This window comes from Bombus huntii, chromosome 14 (assembly GCF_024542735.1).
Source record: "Bombus huntii isolate Logan2020A chromosome 14, iyBomHunt1.1, whole genome shotgun sequence".
Taxonomy (NCBI): domain Eukaryota; kingdom Metazoa; phylum Arthropoda; class Insecta; order Hymenoptera; family Apidae; genus Bombus; species Bombus huntii.
In genome coordinates, this window is record NC_066251.1 from 5,234,931 (window position 1) to 5,255,100 (window position 20,170).

Here is a 20,170-nt window from a genome sequence, read left to right on the forward strand (position 1 = left end):
GATAAAGTTTGAACAAATAAATATTATTTCAACCAGACCGTGTATTTATCTATCTTCATCCTGCTAGGAATTTTTTTTAAGAGGGTATCACTGATGATAATAATTCTTACCTTCGGTTAATATCTCATTCATAGCATTATGCTACACCAGTTTCCGTTCTGCAATCATGGGTTGCTATGAAAGTATTGTTCTCGAGAAAAGATAGTTTTGTTGAGATATTAATTATTTTTCGTCTAAACGCCGACATTAAAATTTCCTTCTCGTTTCTCGAAGGTAAAAACTCATACTTCTAGAACCGTATGATTTATGAAAAAAAATAGTGACATCGATAATCAATAACAAGTTGAATAAAATGGAAACATACCGATTATAAAACAGCTTTATGACGCCTCTTTCTTTTCCGTATGACGTCTTTTTCTTCACTTTCTTTCTTGTTTTAATAGAAATACGTTCTTGAAGGTTAATACAAGCTTATCTTTTTTCAATGAATTTTAAGACGAAAAAATTTTTATCTTGATATTTTTACACGTACGTATGACATTTACGTCGACGTAATAGAGTTTATATACAGTCTTGTATTTTTGTTAATTATTCATTTTTATCGTAAACTGAAATTATTTATGTAACATTTTAAACAACCTATCGTAGTCTGTGAATATTTATAAACTGTAATAATAATAACAATTAGATATATGTAAAATATCTTGTATAGTCTTCATAAATTAGTGGATAATTATTAATATTACTAATGACATTATTTAACTTTAAGTTAAATTTACTAATTTCACTTTATAGTATATATACTTAATTCATATATAATATATTATAGATGGAATTATTTTTTATACAAGTATATTAATGTTAACTTTCTTGAATTTATATATGATTTAATATATTTCAGGGTAGTTCCTTTTAATAAATGGACAAATATATTAATCTATAATGGAAGGCCCATTAGAAGTAAAAGATTCGACCGCAGGTGCAGAAGAACCTATTAAATCAGAAGCACCTGTACAGAATCCAGATAGCAGTGATCGGAGTGATGGTGCAGTGTCACCTCCACCAAATTGTAGCATTTGTTTGGGCAAATTAGTGAATACCTCATTCACTGATAGTTGCCTTCATCAATTTTGTTTTACTTGTTTACTTCAGTGGTCTAAAATAAAGACAGAATGTCCATTATGTAAGCAGACATTCAAATCCATCATACACAATGTTAGGTCAGAAGAAGATTATGACCAGTATCATGTACCTAGAGAATTTGCCACTTTTGACCTTAATTTTGAATTGGGTCATGCTATGGATGTTGGCACTCATCGTTTTCATTATAGGTATCATATAAATCTTAATCTAAGATTAATATTTAATATTAAATATATAACAATGTCATAAACGAATAAATTAAATCATTGTAGAACAACTATGACAGGACATCACAGGCGCCCACATGAAATAGTGCTTAATCCAGAACAGGTTGCAAGAAGAGAACAATTACCAAGCATAGCACCACAAGTTCCAATAGGAGAGCGCTTACGTAGACGTGTAAATCCAGCCGATTATCGTCGCACCATTTATAGGCTCGGAATTTGGGCTACTGCATTACCAGATGTATTTGGCCGCTTTCGCGAATGTAGTGCCGATTTTTATCGGTAAGTATTAGTACTTGGTACTATTTATACATTATTTGCATGAAAAATCAATATAACGTTTTCTTATTCTGTCTAAGGAGAGAACCGAGAGAATTAAACCGACTTATACCATGGTTAAATAGAGAATTGCAAGTATTACTTAATAACAATTCTTCACTTGTTGCATATGTATTAAGTATCATATTGGATGCTCTTAGTCACTATGATATCAGAAGCCCAGAATTTCGAGAGTTAGTACGCCCTCATTTCAGCACATATACAGATCACTTTGTACATGAATTACTTAATTATGCGCGAACTAATTTCGATTTAGTTGGCTATGATCAATCTGTAACTTATTTACCTCAAGGTATGTGATATAATTCCATTACTTATTTGTATATCATACGTGATACCTTACACCCTTTCTTTCTAAAATTAATAATATTCATTATAGGATTGTCAAATGAATATGTATCACATATTTTGTCACCTGCATCTAGCAGTACTAGCACTAGTTCTGATGATTCAGATGTCCGAGTTCTAGATGAAGCAATCGACCTTAGAATGAACACAGATATGCCTAGTGTAGGACCGCATACAATTAATATGCCTGGTAAAACTCTCATTTGTCTTTTTTTTGTTTCACATTGTTATTTTACATGAAATTAAAATGTAAAGTATTTTTTTAATTAGGTCCAAGTACCGTAGCACAAACGTTCCAATTGGAAATCCCATACAATGTACCAGATGTATTGACTATTTCCTCTGATTCCTCCACATCAGATAATGATTGCGAAGTGATTGGTTATGTGAAACCTCGTCATGAAAGAACTCCAGAAATCATAGAATTACTTTCATCCGATCCTGAAGAAATAAACATTTCTCACATATCAAATGATAACGCTCAGTAAGTAAAAATATTTTATTTCAGAACACTTGACATCAATCGAAATCATAGCTATGTTATTTTAATATCATTATTAGAGTTCCAGCACCTGCTTCATATGAAGATATTGTCCAACCTAGTACATCTCACAGTATTAAGAACCGAGCATTGGCATCATCATCTAACGAAAGTAATTCTGATTCAGACAGCGATTACAATTTCCGAAGAAGCAGAAAATATCAAAGTCGTACTAGAAAACATACGAAAAGAAGTACAACTAGTAAAAGGTGCAAGCGACCTATAGAAGCAAGAGTTCGTAATCGAACGAGTAGGAATTTATCCAGTTCAGGTGAAAGTGAGGCTAGAAAAAAGGCATCGAAGAGGAATACTCAACGGACATCGAAAAGAAAATTAAGTAGTAGTAGTAGTGACAGCAGTTCTCACGAAATCGAATCAAAACCTTTGGATGAAAAAAAATCGAGAACTTTACAATATTCTACGAAAGGCACTGTACGGGTTCGTAAAGATTTAATTAAGAAAGAAACTCGATATTCGGATGATGAATCATTCAGTAGTAATAGTACTGATTCAGACGAAGTTGTGAATAATGTGAAATCTCGTACACTGCGAAAATCTAAAAGGAAATACGTCACTAGTTCAAGTGATTTTGATACGAATAGAAGTGAGAAGATAATTAGAACAAGAGGTAAAACCAGACAAGTATCAGATACAAAAGAAGCTCACCGAAAAGAGTCAAGATACAAGAGTGATCGACAATCTGAGTCTAGAAGTAGCAGTGTATCTTCTTATACATCCCAGAAAGAAAAAAGAGATAGTTCTAGAAGACGGGAATCTCAACGAGATATGAGTGATAATGACAGCTCTTGGACAACCAGAGACGTGTTAAGAAAAGATCGTGAATTTAAGTCCAAGACAAGAGAAGTAATTCTAAGTAGTTCAGATTCCGATGGAGATTTTAGGTCGCACAGTCAATGCAGTAATTATTCAAGTAAATCTTATACACGTAAAAAAAAATCGAAGCATAAAGATAGGCATAAAAGTAAAAAGAGGAAACGATCTAGCAGTAGAACACATAGTTCATCAAATCGATCACGACTAACTCGACGACATCCAGCTTGAAATTGAAATACAATATTGAAACATTCCGATTCGAAAAATGATTTAATTAGAAAAAGAAATAAACGTGTGCAACTCCTACAAAATTTGCAAGGGGTTACAAAAGATCTCAGGGTAACACCAAATCAAAATCGATGAAAATAACGATGCATTTGATTGTTAATTGGCTTGGATTCAGAAAGATATCACTGAATTTAATTAAAACCATTTAACGATTACCTATTTAATTGAAAGTTACTAATGAATATTTTTAAACTATCATGTGCACGTAAAATACAACAACGATAAAACATGATGAATTCACGTTAATTTTGAATATAATCATTTGTTCATCATCATCAATATGGTTATAAGGGTGCAGAGACGTTTAACATTTTTAAATGAAAACATACTGCATTATATGAAATATTATTTTATTTCTCTATATTTTTAATGAAAATGGCTTCCACATGTGTTGTAAAATATATGGAAATTGTGTATAAAGTACTGACGTAAAATTACAGGCTTTATTTATAATTTTTTCTATTGTATAAATTGTTTACATAAAAGATGCGACCAAACTTAATGTGTTAAAATTTATGTTAAATTTTGAGCAATATATGGAAAAGAAAATATTCTGCATAAATACGTACGAACATATATATATATATATATATATATTATTATAAATGACGTAATAAATATATATATATGTATATATGTGTGTGTATATATATATCACTGTTACTTTCATAAAGGTACAACAGTCCTTATTATATTTCCCTATGACTTTAATTCCCAAAGAATGTTTGTAAATATATTTGTATGTTATAAGCTAATAATTTAATTAAAACTTTACACAGATATAATTTTTTGTAAAGTACGTAGATTTAGAAGTGCTATATGTAAAATTATACATGTCATGTATGAATCATAAAGTAATTAGTTTATAACAGATAATATTGTTTCCTCTTTTTTTTTTTAAAGTAATGTTCTGAGGTATAAAATGTGAGAGAATGAAAATAATACTTTTAAATTATTCAAAAAACTGTATTTTCCTTACATTTTCTCAAAACATAACACATTTTCTTTACATTAATCAAATTTTGATTTATGTAAAATGCACTCCTTGCGCGTTAAACGCATGTAAAAGGCTAAAAATTTTAATATAAAATTAATCTTACAGTTATGATTATTAAAATAATTCATATAACATTTGTATACCTGATAAAATCATCTATATCCATAGTTCTTGCACGTTTATTTTCTGCATCTGCTATTTGTAAAATATCATTTATCATTTCCTTGATATTAAATCCCTCTGGAATTTCCTACATATCATAAAACAAGAAGTTTTGTAACATTTAAACTAATATTCTTATAATACTTATTGTAATACCTATCTTTGATTACCTTGTTATTCAAACTACAATGAAGCTTGTAATTTTTCTCCAACATTGTTAAGACTGTAGTTTGCTTAAATGCTGCTGAGAGAGTTTTATTTTTTCTGACAAATGCAATTCGTGTTAAACCATCCCATTCTTGGTAATTAATTGGAGGTGGTGGATTACGTGGTTCTATTCTAACTACATTTGACTCTACTTTTGGTGGTGGTCTAAAATTGTTTTTCCCTACTTTCATAAGCAAGTCCACTCGTGCTAACAACTGAGTATTTATACTTAAACGACAATATAATTTATCTCCTGGTTTAGCTACTAAACGTTCAGCAAACTCTCTTTGAAACATAAGTACGGCACATCTGCAGAAAATAATGTGCTAAGTCCATTTCTGCTTGTATTCCCTGTATGTTAAAAATTTATAATTTCTCAAATATCAATAAATAAATTTTTAAACAAACTGAACATACCTGAACAGTGGCCTATGTAAAAGTAATTTGAATACTAAAGGTGATGATATTTGATATGGTATATTGGCAACGCATAAATCAAAAAATGGTAAGTCTGTTTTCAAGACATCGCCTATCATAATTTGTAATTTTGACTGATAAATTGTACCTTGCACACGTTTCTGTAACTCAGCTACCATTCGAACATCCAATTCACATGCTATTACTTTTTTAGCTTTGTCCAGTAATTTTACTGTCATATTACCAGTACCTGGACCTATTTCTAATACAACATCTGTTGGTCTAACTGCCGCTTTTTCAACCATACTTTGAATAACAAGCGGATTTTTTAGAATATGTTGTCCAATATTCGTATTGAATAAAATTCCTGGAAAATTAATGTATCATTAAAAATTAATCACTTCACAAGAAAAATACATATTATAGATATATCATACCCTGTTTTGCGACTTCTTTATGGGTACGAGTTGTTTTTTGCGTACGTACTTTCGGCATTTTATTTATACTATATATTTCAAACTATATGCAAGTTATTATAAAAAAATTAATCATATAAAATTCACCACATGTCAATAATAAACACTGAACGAGGAAAACCACATTCTTAATTAAAATAGATTGTGATATGAAAGGAATAACTCATTTCCCTATACGGAGGTTTTCAACTCCCTCTTGTGTGATGTAGTAAAATTAGAATTACGTGTACTACTGAATGTTTCTTATCAAATTTCTTTGATTATTTAGTATCAAATATTATGAATTGTATAATTTGAGGATATGTAAAAGAAATGCATTTGTCTGTTAAAGGTGCATATCGATTAATTATTGATTAAAAAAGCCTAATTTTCTAACAAAGTGGCCAAACTGCTAATGAACGTAGAGAAAAGCGTTTACCTATCTTCTGCATTAACATGGACGTAAATCTGTCATTTTGATAATTATATAGTTAAGGTTATAAGCAACGAATTATTGCAATATTATTTAAGTTTTATCAAGCATGTTTATTTAATGAAGCTTGATAATAATTATCAGTGAACACATGTAATCATTGACTTTCTTATTGCGTGAAATATTCACTCTAATGATACGACGTAAATTTAAGTTTGACGGGTGGTCTATCCTTTTGCAGGAATAAAATTTTGCAATGCAAAGGCTTAATCTTGGGATTCTAAATTGGTGACGTTATGGAGCTAAAAGTATGGGTAGAAGGAATACAGCGTATTGTATGTGGTGTTACAGAAACCACTACATGTCAGGTTAGCAATGTTTATTTAAATATCACAATTGTGTTGGATGATGCAATATTTATAATTTTAAACACTGAATTCTATACTTTAATAATTTAATAGAAGCATAGTCTGTATAATAAAATGTAACTTTTAGGATGTAGTATATGCTCTTGCCCATGCAACGGGCCAAACAGGTAGATTTACTTTAATAGAAAGGTGGAGAACTAACGAGCGTCTTTTAGCTCCATATGAGAATCCTTTAAAGGTATTAATGCATTCAATTTTTAAATAATTAATTTATAACTTATATGGGTTTGTATAATAATATAATTCTTTTTAATAAGATTCTGATGAAATGGGGAGAATATTCTTCAGAAGTCCAATTGATATTAAGACGTTCTACCCCAGAAAATAATAAGGCTTCTAGTTCATTAGGAACTCGTTTAAACCATGGTACACGATCAAATGGTGTGATGAGTTCTGCCTCAGAACATAATAGTGCACAAGATGATGCTAAAAATACCACAACCCCAAATTCCGAATTTGATGACTTACAAGGATGTCTTGATAGAAATCGTGACATCAGAAAATCATTAACGTTTGGAGGATTACATGGACATGTTATGGAAAATAATACAGAAGTAAATAATATTTAAGTTATTTGTGCATTCTCATAACTAATTGTGTATAATATCTTTTCATATTTTACATTTATATTTTAGATTCCGATGGAAAATGTTGCCATAGTTCAACCTACGTTGCATTTAAAAAATAAGGAATTGAATATAAGAAAAAATATGCAAAAACCAGCTCAGTCTCCTACCCGTGCTAGTAGCAGTGAAAGTAACACACATTTATCACAAAAGAAAGTGCGTGAAGTTCCCCCATATAGGGATCCTCCAGGTCCAGCTTCACCACCTTTAAGAACTTTACCCCCATACAGAGATCCTCCACCACCTAATTTAAATAGTCCTGGAAGATCACAGTTTCAATCTAGTACAAATATTGGAAGTCCTCATGTTCATAAAGAAGATCAACCATCTTCCAGTAATTCTGTCAAACTAAAGAGAAATCTTATTCAGGTTCTACAGACAAGATATTTTTTAAATATATACACAAATATAGATAGCTAGTTCAATACATTGGTATACATAGATATAGATAGCTAGATCAATATGTTGGTGTAGACATAATATCATGATAACAATAATATAGTTACTGCAATTAATGCTGTTATTCTTTCTTGTATGCTTAGGAATTTCAAGAAACAAAAGGACAAGCTCAATCTGTAAACCAATTATCTGGTCAAACTCAAAATATGGTTACAGTTGCTTACACTCAACGCTATGTTGAACTTATTAGACTAGTCAATAAACAACGTGATACTATTAATGCACAGCAAGCGGATCTTACTAAAGTACGAATTACGTAATTATATATTTAGTTATATTTTTAATAATTCAATCGTGACAAAATTTGTAAACATATATTTCATAATTTATCTTCAGTTTGATGCTGAAATATTGTATTGGGAAACTAAAAATAGAGAACAAATGCATCAGATGGATTTCATTTCTCAGGAAGTAAATCGCATGGAAACTACAGGACGTCTTATTGAAGAACAGGTATTTCATACAATATGACAATACTTTGTATAATTATCATGATTGTAATAGTGTTTGTTTTTATTATTTTATTTTTATTTTATTTTATTATTGCTTAGTCCGTTCCTTTCGGCTTTGGATGAGCTTTCGGTTTTACATCTCTTTTACCTATTCCGCTTCTTATATATCTACCTCCCCTTTTATCCACTCTATTATATTGCACTCCCTTAATTATTCTGTCTCTAAAACTATGGCAACTTTTGAGCTTTTGCCTCCTTGCTGTACTTCCTTATTGTCATTCCTCCTCGTCTTGTATTGCCCTTCTCTTCTCTATTATTGCTTTTAGTTCTGTTAGTCCTTCTCCAGTCTCATTTAGTATTTTTTCCGTGTCCTTTGGTCCTTCCGTTATTTCGCATTCTTCTATTACATGTCTCAGGTCTTCTTCTTTCCTTCTACATAATCTGCATCTTTTTTCTCCCTCTTCTTTCCAGTATCCCTTGCTTTGGTCTCGTTTCCACATCTGAATCTTGCTAATATTTTTCTGTCCTTTCATTTCATCCTCCCTTCTAAATATTTTGGTAACTCTTCTTGTAATAGTGTTTGTTTTTATAGTTAAAAGAACTAGCACATGTCGAAGAAGAAAGTGAAATAGTTAGACAACAAGAAAAGACATTAAAATCAGAAATTACTTTACTGAGATCAAAACTTGCGAATTGTGAAACAGAATTACTTCAGTGCAAAAATAAAATTAGGTAAAAGATTATAAGCTTAACTTTTTTGATATAGCACAAAGTTAATTGTGTTCTTTTGCATTGCAGATTAGTTATGGAAGAACTTGCTATAGAACAACATAATATAAGTCGTGAAACAGATGAAAGACAAATAATGGAACGTAAAATCATTACTGAAGTCGAACATCTTCAAAATGAAGTAGAACAAGCTAAACGTTCTGCTGAATTAGCTTCCCAATGTGCGGAAACATTAAAATTGGAAGTAGTAAGTTTAGAGTCAGCAATTGTTGAGAAAAAATTACAAGTAGAACGATTAGTAGCGGATATGAAAGAAGCTAATTTACAAAGTCTTGCTGTTGCTTGTCAAGATGAACAAGTCAAATCATTATTTGAAGGTATTTGTGAGTTAAATTAAAATATAACTGAAAATGTTAATTAATCTATCGATTTCTACATATAGGTACCCATAAACCTGGTAGTACGCGTAAAATGATAGGTTCACCAAGACAATTGGAGACTGCGGTACCTACGAGTAAAAATCCACATGGTGTTTGGGTATAAACATATATTATTCGATATACTTTAAGATATCGAACGTAATATTTTTTATTTTTAATACAGTAAACAATTAAATATTTCATGTAGGGTTACATGTGCAGTTTGCACCTCTAGTAAAATCAATGTAAGTGAACAAGATATTTTACTTTCGTACTGTTTATGTATACACTAATTATTTTTATCTACTGGCCATATAATTTTGAACAAGCTTAAGTAATAAGTATAAGTCATATTAATAGTCTTAAACATTATTTGTATATATCCAAGACAAAAGAAAAAATATTGGACAATACATTTATCCAAAGTGTCACAATTATAAATCATGCGACCTGCTTGCATGATATAATTTAAGTAAATGTACTTATAAATTGTTGCAAATTTCATGGAATTATTACTTGAGATAAGATTATATATTTTCTATAATCAAAATGATTCTGTGAATTAATAGCATTTACATATTGGTGCACTATACAATATTAATTTAATTTGCACTTAAAATATTAATGTAGTACACATATGTTGTGTATCTTGTACATATCCTTGAAAGCATGTGATAATGAAATCTGAAATATTCTACCCTATCTTCTGTTGAAGTAAGCTAATTTACTTCAACTTTATTTCTAAACATTTAAGAATCTACTATTCAAATCTCATTTCAAAATTGAGTTCATTCTATTTTATCAACCAAACTTAACCTTATATAAAAAATCTGATTGTGTTTGATTGTGTTTGATTGTATGTGATTGTAATTTTAAATGAAAAATTCACTTCATTTTACATGATAACAGTCTTCGTTGATTTATATGTGCATATAAATTATATTATTAGTGCATATCATAGCATCTTCACACTGCCATTATTAGTAATGATCTTTTAAATATGATACTATGATTAAGTTTACTTCGTATGTAATTTCACTTTTACAAAATCTACATACTCTTGGAGTATGTAATTATTTCATTGTCGATAATACTTATCTGTTTTTTACAATGTGTCTACCAAAGTGTGTTAATTTTTTATTAGAAATAAACATATATTGTATAATAAAATATACAAATAAAAGATAAAATTTAATTAAAAGTTGAAATGGAATTGTTTATTACTCCATTTAGATCTATTGATCTAATTTTACAAAAATACATCTAATGTATATACCCTAATTATAGGGTCGTAAGAAGAGTAAAACAATAGCTCACAGTTTCGCGCGCTTTTTAATTCGTTACTTCATAGCGTCATAGAAGCAATATGTACCGGGATCATTTAATCCTTTGTTTAGAATTATACACATATACATAAGTAAAAGAAAAAAATTACTGATAATTAATCAAGTAAATGTTCGAAATGTGTTTATACTTTTAATATAATATTTAATAATCATTTATTACGTCTTCAATTAAGTGGAATTCAAATAACAACACTTGTTTTCTACATTCTTCAAGCAAATATGAGTCTCTGGGTAGATAAATATCGCCCAACAGTACTTGGAAAATTGGATTATCATAAAGAACAAGCAGAATATTTAAAAAACATGGTAATATTGCCTTAAAATATAATTAAAGTATGTTCAGTAAATAGTAAGTTAGAAAATAGGTTATACTGGAAGTTATATGACGTTATTTATTTTATTTGTAATATCATTAAATATAAATGAATTCAAATGACTTATACTATAATTTTAGATACAAAAAGGAGATTTTCCACATTTATTAGTTTATGGACCATCAGGGGCAGGAAAAAAGACCCGTATAATGTGTATCATAAGAGAATTATATGGAAGTGGTGTTGACAGATTAAGAATGGAAACTATGACATTTGAAGTAAGGTATATTTTTATATATTTAGTTTGATTCTGAAAATGATAACTTTATGATTTCAGACACCTTCCAAGAAGAAGCTAGAGATAACAACAATAAGTAGCAACTATCACATTGAAGTAAACCCAAGCGATGTTGGTATACATGATAGGATAGTAGTAATGGACTTGGTAAAAACAACAGCTCAAACTCATCAAATAGATCCCAGTGGACAAAAAGAATTTAAAGGTAAATTTTCAAGTTTTATTTAACAATTGATCATTATTTAATTTTATGCATTTTTTAATAACCATAATTTTTTATTAGTGGTATTACTGACTAATGTGGATCAACTTACAAAAGAGGCACAACATGCTCTTCGAAGAACAATGGAGAAATATGTCACTACATGTAGGCTAATACTTTGTGCAAATTCAACATCTCGTGTTCTGCCAGCTATCAGATCACGATGTTTAGGGATTAGAGTTCCAGCACCATCAATATCAGATATAAAAGATATTTTGCATTCAATTTGTAAACGCGAAGGTTTAACTTTACCAGATGAACTGGCTACAAGATTGGCTGAATGTAGTGGCAGAAATCTCCGACGAGCGATATTAATGCTTGAAGCTTGTAAAGTTGAGCAGTAAGTATATTCATCCATCAATAAATTTGTTTTGATACATTTAACTAAAACAGTATATCACTTTATTCACTTTTTATTTTTAGATATCCATTTACTGCAGACCAAAGTATTACAGAACCAGATTGGCAAGTGTATATTCGTAATACAGCAAATATGATGGTCAGTGAACAGAATCCAAAGAAGCTTCTTACAATAAGAAACAGGCTCTATGAATTATTAACACATGCTATACCATGTGATTTAATATTTAAGGGTCTTTTACAAGAATGTATAAAAAATTGTGATCTTCAGCTAAAAATTGAAATTGCAACAGTTGCAGCAGAATATGAACATAGAATGCACAGAGGATCAAAACCAATTTTCCATTTAGAAGCATTTGTCGCACGATTTATGGCAATTTACAAAAAATTTATCGATTCATCTCTTGAAGGTTTTGTGTGATATATTTATTCACATATTTGCATATATTAAAATATAATTTTTAAATCAGTTCATACATTCGTAAATTATTTTGTATTTACTATTATAAATTAATTACTAATAATGTCTACTTTTGGTTTTTGTCATAAATTAGATATAATTTCGAAAGTACAAGATGGAACACATTAATCTAACAGTACAATTAATTTTCGATAGAAATTACATCACAATGTGACAATATAATTATTTAAATTTACATTGCAGCAAGGGCAATAGCAGAAATTGTTGATAGTGCAATTACCGCATAACCAGTACAATACACTTCCTTAATTGAAAGAAACATTCCTAAATCCCAAGCCTATAAACAAGATTTTATTAGTAACAAAAAATATTAATTAAAAACATATATAAATCCAATAGTTTTTAAGAAACTTTAACTACCAAATGACGAAATCCATTAAATACATGATACGTAGCAGGTAAAGCAAGCAAAGTTTTTCCCGTGAAAAGAACAGGTGCAGACAAACCTAAATTTGTAATGATTTCTATGAGGCAAGGAATACCACCTGGGATAAGTAATGTTCCTGCAATTACAACAAAAATTATTTGTTTACAGATTTTTATTTCTAGCTTTATTCTGCAGAGATAAATAATAATTTTACCTATACCAAGCAGCATGGCATAACTTGATAATATCATGCCTGTTGTACGATGTGTAATTGAAAGAAAAGCTGTTAATTGAATTTGGTAAATGGACAAATGTGGTGACATGGGTCTCTTAAGGCGCATGTTTTTCTCATCATGAGTTTCGCAAATTGTACTTCCCGTGAACAGTGGTTTAGATATGGCAACATTTCGTGAGCTAGAAAATTACTTTCATAATTTCATTTATAAAAAGCATAAATGACATTTAAATAGAGCGAAGGTTACACATTATATAATAAGTTACCTGGAGGTATATACATTCCGGAAAGTACAAGAATTGATGCTTCGCCGGCAAAGCAATCTAAACAAAAACAATTTTTAACATTAGTCTTATTAAATACAACAAAATTTGTTAAAAAAGTTCAGCGACAGTTCACTACCTCATATAACACAGCGCCATGTTCATGTGACTATATTCGTAATTCTAAATTCTAAACGTACATACATAGATGTTGAAGTATAGAACAGAGATATAAATTATGTGTCTTTTTATAGTATTTATTCTGACTATTTGGCTTAGACAAAATTGCGTAATATAAGTAATTCGATTAGATAAAAGTTAAAAGAATTATCTCATATTGGGACATATGATTTCTATAGTCTGTCTAACAAGACGAGATAGTAAACGTAAACAAAATTTGATTGCTGCGATTATAACTATTGCTGACTAGTGTTAGTCTAGTCAGCAATTATAGATTATATATGTCTTTCATACCGATATTATTTTTTACTTATTACTAAGTAAATTATTTTATTGATGAGACAGTAGAGAAGACTAGAAAATTTAATATTTTATCTATTGCAATAAACGAAAATATTCTTCGTCATCGTCACTTGAAAATAAGGCTTCATAGGGGACAAATCATATGCATATAGTATAGCCACCTTATGGTTTGTAAGTATGTAAGCTTTCTGTGATATCGTCCTTTACTGTGAATCCCGGCTCGTGCCTAGCATTTCTCAAAGATCGTTATTGCATTTTTGATCTCGAAGTACAATATATTTGTTAGAAATTATTAATTTTTAGGTCATCGTGAGAAAATATAGACATAATTGCAGTAAATAATATTATACAATAAAATGAACGAATTTAAATTGCCTAAAGCTCCTAATGGTATAGGAATTGCCGCTTCATGCCTTGCAGCGGTCGGTATGACGGGTTATGGCTTTTGGAAATCTATGTATACAGGTTTGGTTTACGTAATTTACTAAAGAAAGAAGAAAAAATGAATATTTATATATTATAAGTAATATAAACAAATTATTATCGATATGTATATATATATATAATTTGATAAAAAAGCTAATGAAAAAAATAAAATTCAAAGCAAAAAACATTTGCTTTTAAACATTTGTAGTTATATGATTATGTCTTATTTCAGTGGAAGCTGGTCATAGAGCAATTATATTCTCTCGTTTGGGAGGAATTCAACAAGATATATTAACCGAAGGTCTTCATTTTCGTATTCCATGGTTTCATTGGCCAATTATTTACGACATTAGAAGTAGGCCTAGGAAATTATCTTCCCCTACAGGCTCCAAAGATTTACAAATGGTCAATATTTCTCTTCGTGTGCTGTCTCGTCCTGATGCAACTATGTTACCAGCAATGTATCGTCATTTAGGTCTTGATTATGATGAAAAGGTTGGTGTAAAATATCAAAATATTTTCATATTAAAATTTCAATAAAATTGTTATTGAAATATAATCGTTTGTGTTTTAGGTTTTGCCAAGTATTTGTAATGAAGTATTAAAATCAGTTGTAGCAAAGTTTAATGCATCTCAGCTAATTACGCAGAGACAACAGGTTTCAAATTTAGTAAGAAAAGAATTAACTGAACGTGCTAAAGATTTTAATATTGTCTTAGATGATGTGTCAATAACTGAATTAAGTTTTGGTAAAGAATATACAGCTGCTGTAGAATCTAAGCAAGTTGCTCAACAGGAGGCGCAAAGAGCTGCGTTCTTTGTAGAAAAAGCAAAACAGGAGAAACAACAAAAAATTGTTCAAGCAGAGGGTGAAGCAGAAGCTGCCAAAATGATATCCTTTAAAAAACAATATAAATAATTATAATGTTGCATATATTCTTTCTGAATGGAAATATCCTTAACTCCAGTGTACCTTGGCTTGGCTCTTAGTCAAAACCCAGGTTATTTAAAATTACGAAAAATCCGTGCAGCACAAAACATTTCTCGCACGGTAATTATAGAAAAATTCTGTTTTTTGTAATGAATTATCGAAAAATTATATGATAAACGTAATTTTTGTTTTAGATTGCTAATTCTCCCAATCGTTTGTATCTTAGTGGTAATGGCTTGATGCTAAATATTCAAGATCCATCATTTGATGATTCATCAGACAAACTGAAAAGTAAGAAATAAAGACGGCAAAATATTTTTTCATACCTATCATATGTAATATGATCTTCAACGTTATATATGTAGATAACAAAAGAAATTATTAAAAAGATTCATTAGATGATTGTAGATATAAAAATTCCACTGCACCTATTTCTTGTTATTTGTTTTAATATCCTGTGGTAAGGTGATGCTCGCTCGCAAATCTCGAGCTCCTGTTTTTTCAGGTAATAAAAGACTGGGCTTGGGAAACTGGAATGATGCTATGCAAAGTGCTGTGAAAACTTTAAAATCTGAGCAACAAGCAACAGTGAAAACCAATGAAAGGCCATTAATTAAAGATTCTGTACCAATATCTCCAGAAGAACAAGTATCTATTTTATTGGATTCTGCAGACGGTGGAGCAAAAATGATTGTTTCTTGAATTCGAACTTTTAATTCTATATTTAAAAAGAGATTGCGATGCGAGCTCATCTTCTCTAACATATTCCTCACCTAAATCTTGTTAATGTCATAGACTAGATAAAGATCTTTTTGTTTTACATTAAGGAATTTATATTTTAATAATCTTTTAACAAGACGTCTTTACAAATTATCGACATAAGAAAATAAAGTTAATTTACAGTTTGTCCCCTTATCCTTCTTTTATTCTTAGAAATACAAATCATTTGGCACTCGACAATCATGATCTTCGTCTGGACATTTATAATAAAAATTTTATGATATAATATTCTAATTAATCATTTATTTAAAAACGTGAATGTTGAATGAACAACATTTCGGAATTATATAATATCTTTGTATCTTTGTTACTTAAAACTTATCTTTAAAAAATGGTAAATTTCGGAACGCATTTGGGAGGTGCACTTCCGGCAAATTTTTTAATAAGTATATATGTATTTATTTTATTATTGTATTATTGCTTAGTCTGTACCTTTCGGTTTTGAACGAACTTTCGATTTTACATCTCTTATACCTGTTTCGCTTCTTATATGTCTATCTCCCCTCTTATCCACTCTATTATATTGCACTCCCTTAATTATTCTATCTCTAAAAGCTAAAATTAAAAACTAAAAATTAACAATTAATGACTAAAAACTGTTGCAACTTTGGGCTTTTGCCTCCTTGCTGTGCTTCCTTCCTGTCGTTCCTTCCCGTCTTGTATTGCCCTTCTCCTCTCTGTTATTGCTTTTATTTCTGTTAAACCTTCTCCAGTATCATTTAGTGTTTTTCCTATGTCCTTTAGTCTTCTCGTTATTTCACATTCTTCTATTACATGTCTCAGGTCTTCTTCTTTCCTTCTACATAATCTGCATCTTTTTTCTCCCTCTTCTTTCCAGTATCCCTTGCTTTGGTCTCGTTTCCACATCTGAATCTTGCTAATATTTTTCTGTCCTTTCATTTCATCCTCCCTTCTAAGTATTTTGGTAACTCTTCTTTGGCGATATTTCTGTAATGTATGTTATATTTGGATTCCCTTTCTCTTCTGCTTCTCTCTTTCTTCTTTCTTCTAAAATTTGGTCTGCTGTCATCCTTTTGCTCTTCTCTTGCTTCTATCTGCGTTCCTCCATTTCTCACCTCTTCTAGTCCCTTTTTTCTCTTTCTTGCTCTTTTCCCTTCTTGGTCATTTCCTCAGTTTCTCTCTCTTTCCTTTATACACTCCATTACTAGTTTATGATTCTTGCTGCTCTTTTTAATGCTTTATCTTTGATTTCTATTAGCTTGCATATATATGTATTTAATGTAGTCAATGTAGATAACCTCTACTCGTATGTGATAAGAAAAGTATTGCCAATTTGTCATTAATTACGTGCTATTTTCAAGTTTGAATAAAATAAAGGTGCGTATTTTCAATTTAATAAATTTCAGGTTGTAATTTTAAGCAAACGTTTATTTTTACTCTTTCTGTATCTATTCTATTTTTTCTTTATATAATATACTTAACCATATATTTTGTTAAACTAATATGGTATTGCATTACATTTGTAGATGAAAGAAGATAAACGTGCTAATCTAACTACAGAGAGGTAAGATAAATTATTATTTTTAAAAGACAGTTATTTCAAAATTATGTTTTTGAGTTTCTCTATTTTTCTTTCTTAAGCGATGAGCTTTCTAAGAAGGCTCTTAAGAAACAGCAAAGAGAAGCAGAAAAAGCAGCAAAGAAAGCTGAACGTAAAGCTCAGATTGTAAGTTAAATCATTACATATTTTAATAAAAAAAAAATTATTTTCTAAAGTTTGATGTATAGGCTTTCAACAAAGCATTTTTGATTTATATATATAGCAAGCACAACAAGATGCAGTTCAAGAAGAGGATATATCAGTTGGGAAATATGGAGAAATAGGATTAATACAGAGTAAAGAAAAACACACAGAAAGGAAATTTACTGATGTTAAAAATTTGAATCCCAATTTAGAAAATCAGACTATATGGTTAAGGGGACGTTTACATACTAGTCGTGCTAAAGGTATATCATTTAAAAATAAAGCAAGAACATTTAATATTTATGTAATCAAATTAAATATTTCTCCCTTATAGGTAAACAGTGTTTTATCGTTCTAAGACAGCAATCTTATACAATACAAGGTTTAGTTGCAGTCAATGAAAAAGTCAGCAAACAAATGATTAAATTTATATCCAAGTAAGTGGTGTAAATGAGTTAATAAAAATTAATGTTACTTTTTATTTTACAAAATTATTTTGTAGCATTACCAAAGAATCTATCGTGGATGTAGAAGCAGTTGTAAAATGTGTTCCTTCCAAAATTGAGTCATGTACTCAAAAAGATGTTGAAGTTCACATTGAAAAAGTTTTTGTAATAAGTGTTGCAAAACCACAATTGCCTTTACAAATTGAAGATGCTTCAAGACCTGTAGGGGAAGCCGATGATAATGCTTTGAACATAAAAGTGAATCAAGATACTAGATTAGATAATAGAGTCTTGGATCTAAGGACTCCTGCTAATCAGGCTATATATAGAATAGAAGCAGGTGTCTGTAAATTATTCAGAGATATACTTACAAGTAAAGTAGGTTGTCAGAAAAGTAATAAATTTTACAAAATCATAAACAGCATATAGAATTTTATTCACACATTTTTGTTTATAGGGATTTGTTGAAATTCATACACCAAAAATTATATCTGCTGCAAGTGAAGGTGGTGCAAATGTATTCACAGTATCATATTTTAAAGGAAATGCTTATTTAGCACAGTCTCCACAACTTTACAAACAAATGGCAATAGCTGCTGACTTTGATAAAGTTTTTACAACAGGAGCAGGTAATGTTTAATTTAAAAAATTTAATTCTTTCATTTCGTTTTTTGGAAATATGTTATTATGTATGGGAATTTCTTAGTTTTTAGAGCTGAAGATTCAAATACTCATAGACATTTGACAGAATTCGTCGGTCTCGATTTAGAAATGGCATTTAAATACCATTATCATGAAGTAGTTGATACTATTGGACAGTTATTTGTAGAGATGTTTAAAGGTCTCCGTGACAAGTTAGTAAAGTTGATTAAAAGATGTAAAATACTTTTTCTGTAATTGTAAAATACTAATCTTATATTTAATTTCAGTTACGCTGCTGAAATCGAGGCTGTACGTCAGCAGTATAATGTCGAACCATTTAAATTTTTAGATCCACCTTTGAAATTAGAATTTAAGGATGCTATTGAATTATTATCGGAAGCTGGTGTAACTTTGGGCGAAGAAGATGATTTATCTACGCCGGATGAAAAATTGTTAGGCAAACTTGTTAAAGCAAAAGTGGGTTTTTCTTTAAAATAGTATTTGTAGATATGAATCTACTTTTCTCAATATTGTCTTACTTCTAGTACGATACGGATTTTTACATCTTGGATAATTATCCATTGGCAGTAAGACCGTTTTATACCATGCCAGATCCAAATAATCCAGTAAGCTCTTAGAATACCCATTTTTAGAATAATGTGTTACAATAATACATTAAATATGTTACATTTATTATAGAAAGCATCAAATTCTTATGACATGTTCATGCGCGGTGAAGAAATTATGTCTGGTGCGCAACGTATTCATGATCCTGAACTTCTTACAGAACGTGCAAAGCATCATGAAATTGGTAGGAATATTTTATATTTTTATATGTTTGCAGTAATAATGTAACATATTTTTTTTTAATTGTAGACATAGAAAAGATAAGATCATATATTGATGCATTTAAATATGGTTGCCCTCCTCATGCTGGTGGTGGTATTGGATTGGAGCGTGTTGTTATGTTATATCTTGGCTTAGACAACATTAGAAAAGTCTCGATGTTCCCTCGTGATCCTAAACGTATTACGCCATAAAATTTCAACTTTAAAATAATTCGTGTAGGACATATATATTAATGTATAATGAATACATTTGTATCATTTGTAATTACTATATCATTGAAAAAAAACAATAAACAGACATTTTGAGTACGTTTTCAGTTAGGTATAATGTCTATAGTGATTTATAATATATCGTATATGTAAATTGTAATAATAATAAAAAAAAGTATTGCAATTTTCGCAATATACTGTGATCAGTTAGTCATTATTTTTTTAAAACTCGTCTTATTTTCCTTTTTATGTCATTTTTTAAATAAACTGTC

The 20,170-nt window shown here is 29.9% G+C and overlaps 7 protein-coding genes across 16 annotated transcripts; 5 read left to right on the forward strand and 2 right to left on the reverse strand.

The window, feature by feature from the left end:
* Positions 1 to 79: 79 nt before the first annotated feature.
* Positions 80 to 4,818, forward strand: LOC126872970 (E3 ubiquitin-protein ligase Topors). Of its 3 annotated transcripts, none has more exons than XM_050633284.1 (7): positions 80 to 273; positions 902 to 1,331; positions 1,416 to 1,649; positions 1,727 to 1,998; positions 2,086 to 2,244; positions 2,325 to 2,538; positions 2,616 to 4,818. In XM_050633284.1, the coding sequence occupies exons 2-7, from the start codon at positions 943 to 945 to the stop codon at positions 3,655 to 3,657; spliced, it is 2,310 nt and encodes a 769-aa protein (XP_050489241.1). In that variant the 5' UTR covers positions 80 to 273; positions 902 to 942; the 3' UTR covers positions 3,658 to 4,818. The 3 variants fall into 3 exon arrangements, with proteins under 3 accessions (XP_050489241.1, XP_050489243.1, XP_050489242.1); XM_050633286.1 differs by lacking the exon at positions 80 to 273 and adding an exon at positions 378 to 402; XM_050633285.1 differs by lacking the exon at positions 80 to 273 and adding an exon at positions 394 to 528.
* On the reverse strand, positions 4,663 to 6,149 carry LOC126872987 (probable dimethyladenosine transferase). Its single transcript, XM_050633337.1, has 5 exons — positions 5,938 to 6,149; positions 5,501 to 5,867; positions 5,047 to 5,392; positions 4,858 to 4,964; positions 4,663 to 4,787 (listed from the first exon to the last, which is right to left on the reverse strand). The coding sequence occupies exons 1-5, from the start codon at positions 5,993 to 5,995 to the stop codon at positions 4,745 to 4,747; spliced, it is 921 nt and encodes a 306-aa protein (XP_050489294.1). The 5' UTR covers positions 5,996 to 6,149; the 3' UTR covers positions 4,663 to 4,744.
* A 22-nt stretch (positions 6,150 to 6,171) lies between these two features.
* On the forward strand, positions 6,172 to 10,709 carry LOC126872976 (ras association domain-containing protein 8). Of its 5 annotated transcripts, none has more exons than XM_050633305.1 (10): positions 6,172 to 6,307; positions 6,630 to 6,756; positions 6,884 to 6,994; positions 7,074 to 7,370; positions 7,452 to 7,811; positions 7,985 to 8,146; positions 8,238 to 8,354; positions 8,946 to 9,085; positions 9,152 to 9,459; positions 9,525 to 10,709. In XM_050633305.1, the coding sequence occupies exons 2-10, from the start codon at positions 6,685 to 6,687 to the stop codon at positions 9,623 to 9,625; spliced, it is 1,668 nt and encodes a 555-aa protein (XP_050489262.1). In that variant the 5' UTR covers positions 6,172 to 6,307; positions 6,630 to 6,684; the 3' UTR covers positions 9,626 to 10,709. The 5 variants fall into 5 exon arrangements, with proteins under 5 accessions (XP_050489262.1, XP_050489260.1, XP_050489264.1 ...); XM_050633303.1 differs by having other exon boundaries at positions 6,206 to 6,541; XM_050633307.1 differs by having other exon boundaries at positions 6,206 to 6,541; positions 7,452 to 7,598.
* A 144-nt stretch (positions 10,710 to 10,853) lies between these two features.
* Positions 10,854 to 12,806, forward strand: LOC126872985 (replication factor C subunit 3). The gene is made up of 5 exons (XM_050633334.1): positions 10,854 to 11,153; positions 11,302 to 11,439; positions 11,499 to 11,664; positions 11,743 to 12,061; positions 12,145 to 12,806. Exons 1-5 carry the CDS (start codon positions 11,067 to 11,069, stop codon positions 12,500 to 12,502), a joined length of 1,068 nt encoding a protein of 355 aa, XP_050489291.1. The 5' UTR covers positions 10,854 to 11,066; the 3' UTR covers positions 12,503 to 12,806.
* LOC126872993 (succinate dehydrogenase cytochrome b560 subunit, mitochondrial-like) lies at positions 12,486 to 13,730 on the reverse strand. The gene is made up of 5 exons (XM_050633350.1): positions 13,567 to 13,730; positions 13,431 to 13,487; positions 13,144 to 13,343; positions 12,923 to 13,065; positions 12,486 to 12,839 (listed from the first exon to the last, which is right to left on the reverse strand). The coding sequence occupies exons 1-5, from the start codon at positions 13,590 to 13,592 to the stop codon at positions 12,735 to 12,737; spliced, it is 531 nt and encodes a 176-aa protein (XP_050489307.1). The 5' UTR covers positions 13,593 to 13,730; the 3' UTR covers positions 12,486 to 12,734.
* Positions 13,731 to 13,889: 159 nt separating this feature from the next.
* On the forward strand, positions 13,890 to 17,867 carry LOC126872986 (prohibitin-2). Of its 3 annotated transcripts, XR_007692273.1 has the most exons (8): positions 14,096 to 14,375; positions 14,569 to 14,831; positions 14,911 to 15,228; positions 15,310 to 15,387; positions 15,462 to 15,558; positions 17,535 to 17,572; positions 17,650 to 17,734; positions 17,832 to 17,867. XR_007692273.1 is itself a non-coding variant. In XM_050633336.1 (7 exons), the coding sequence occupies exons 2-7, from the start codon at positions 14,267 to 14,269 to the stop codon at positions 15,967 to 15,969; spliced, it is 1,062 nt and encodes a 353-aa protein (XP_050489293.1). In that variant the 5' UTR covers positions 13,890 to 14,085; positions 14,214 to 14,266; the 3' UTR covers positions 15,970 to 16,182. The 3 variants fall into 3 exon arrangements, 2 of the variants coding, with proteins under 2 accessions (XP_050489293.1, XP_050489292.1); XM_050633336.1 differs by lacking the exons at positions 17,535 to 17,572; positions 17,650 to 17,734; positions 17,832 to 17,867 and adding exons at positions 13,890 to 14,085; positions 15,773 to 16,182 and having other exon boundaries at positions 14,214 to 14,375; XM_050633335.1 differs by lacking the exons at positions 17,535 to 17,572; positions 17,650 to 17,734; positions 17,832 to 17,867 and adding exons at positions 13,890 to 14,081; positions 15,773 to 16,182 and having other exon boundaries at positions 14,214 to 14,375.
* Positions 16,320 to 20,101, forward strand: LOC126872980 (aspartate--tRNA ligase, cytoplasmic). Of its 2 annotated transcripts, none has more exons than XM_050633319.1 (12): positions 16,320 to 17,002; positions 17,535 to 17,572; positions 17,650 to 17,734; positions 17,832 to 18,015; positions 18,087 to 18,189; positions 18,255 to 18,576; positions 18,656 to 18,827; positions 18,905 to 19,052; positions 19,128 to 19,317; positions 19,386 to 19,466; positions 19,540 to 19,651; positions 19,717 to 20,101. In XM_050633319.1, exons 2-12 carry the CDS (start codon positions 17,535 to 17,537, stop codon positions 19,878 to 19,880), a joined length of 1,599 nt encoding a protein of 532 aa, XP_050489276.1. In that variant the 5' UTR covers positions 16,320 to 17,002; the 3' UTR covers positions 19,881 to 20,101. The 2 variants fall into 2 exon arrangements, with proteins under 2 accessions (XP_050489276.1, XP_050489275.1); XM_050633318.1 differs by lacking the exon at positions 16,320 to 17,002 and adding an exon at positions 17,009 to 17,385.
* The last annotated feature ends 69 nt before the right edge of the window (positions 20,102 to 20,170 follow it).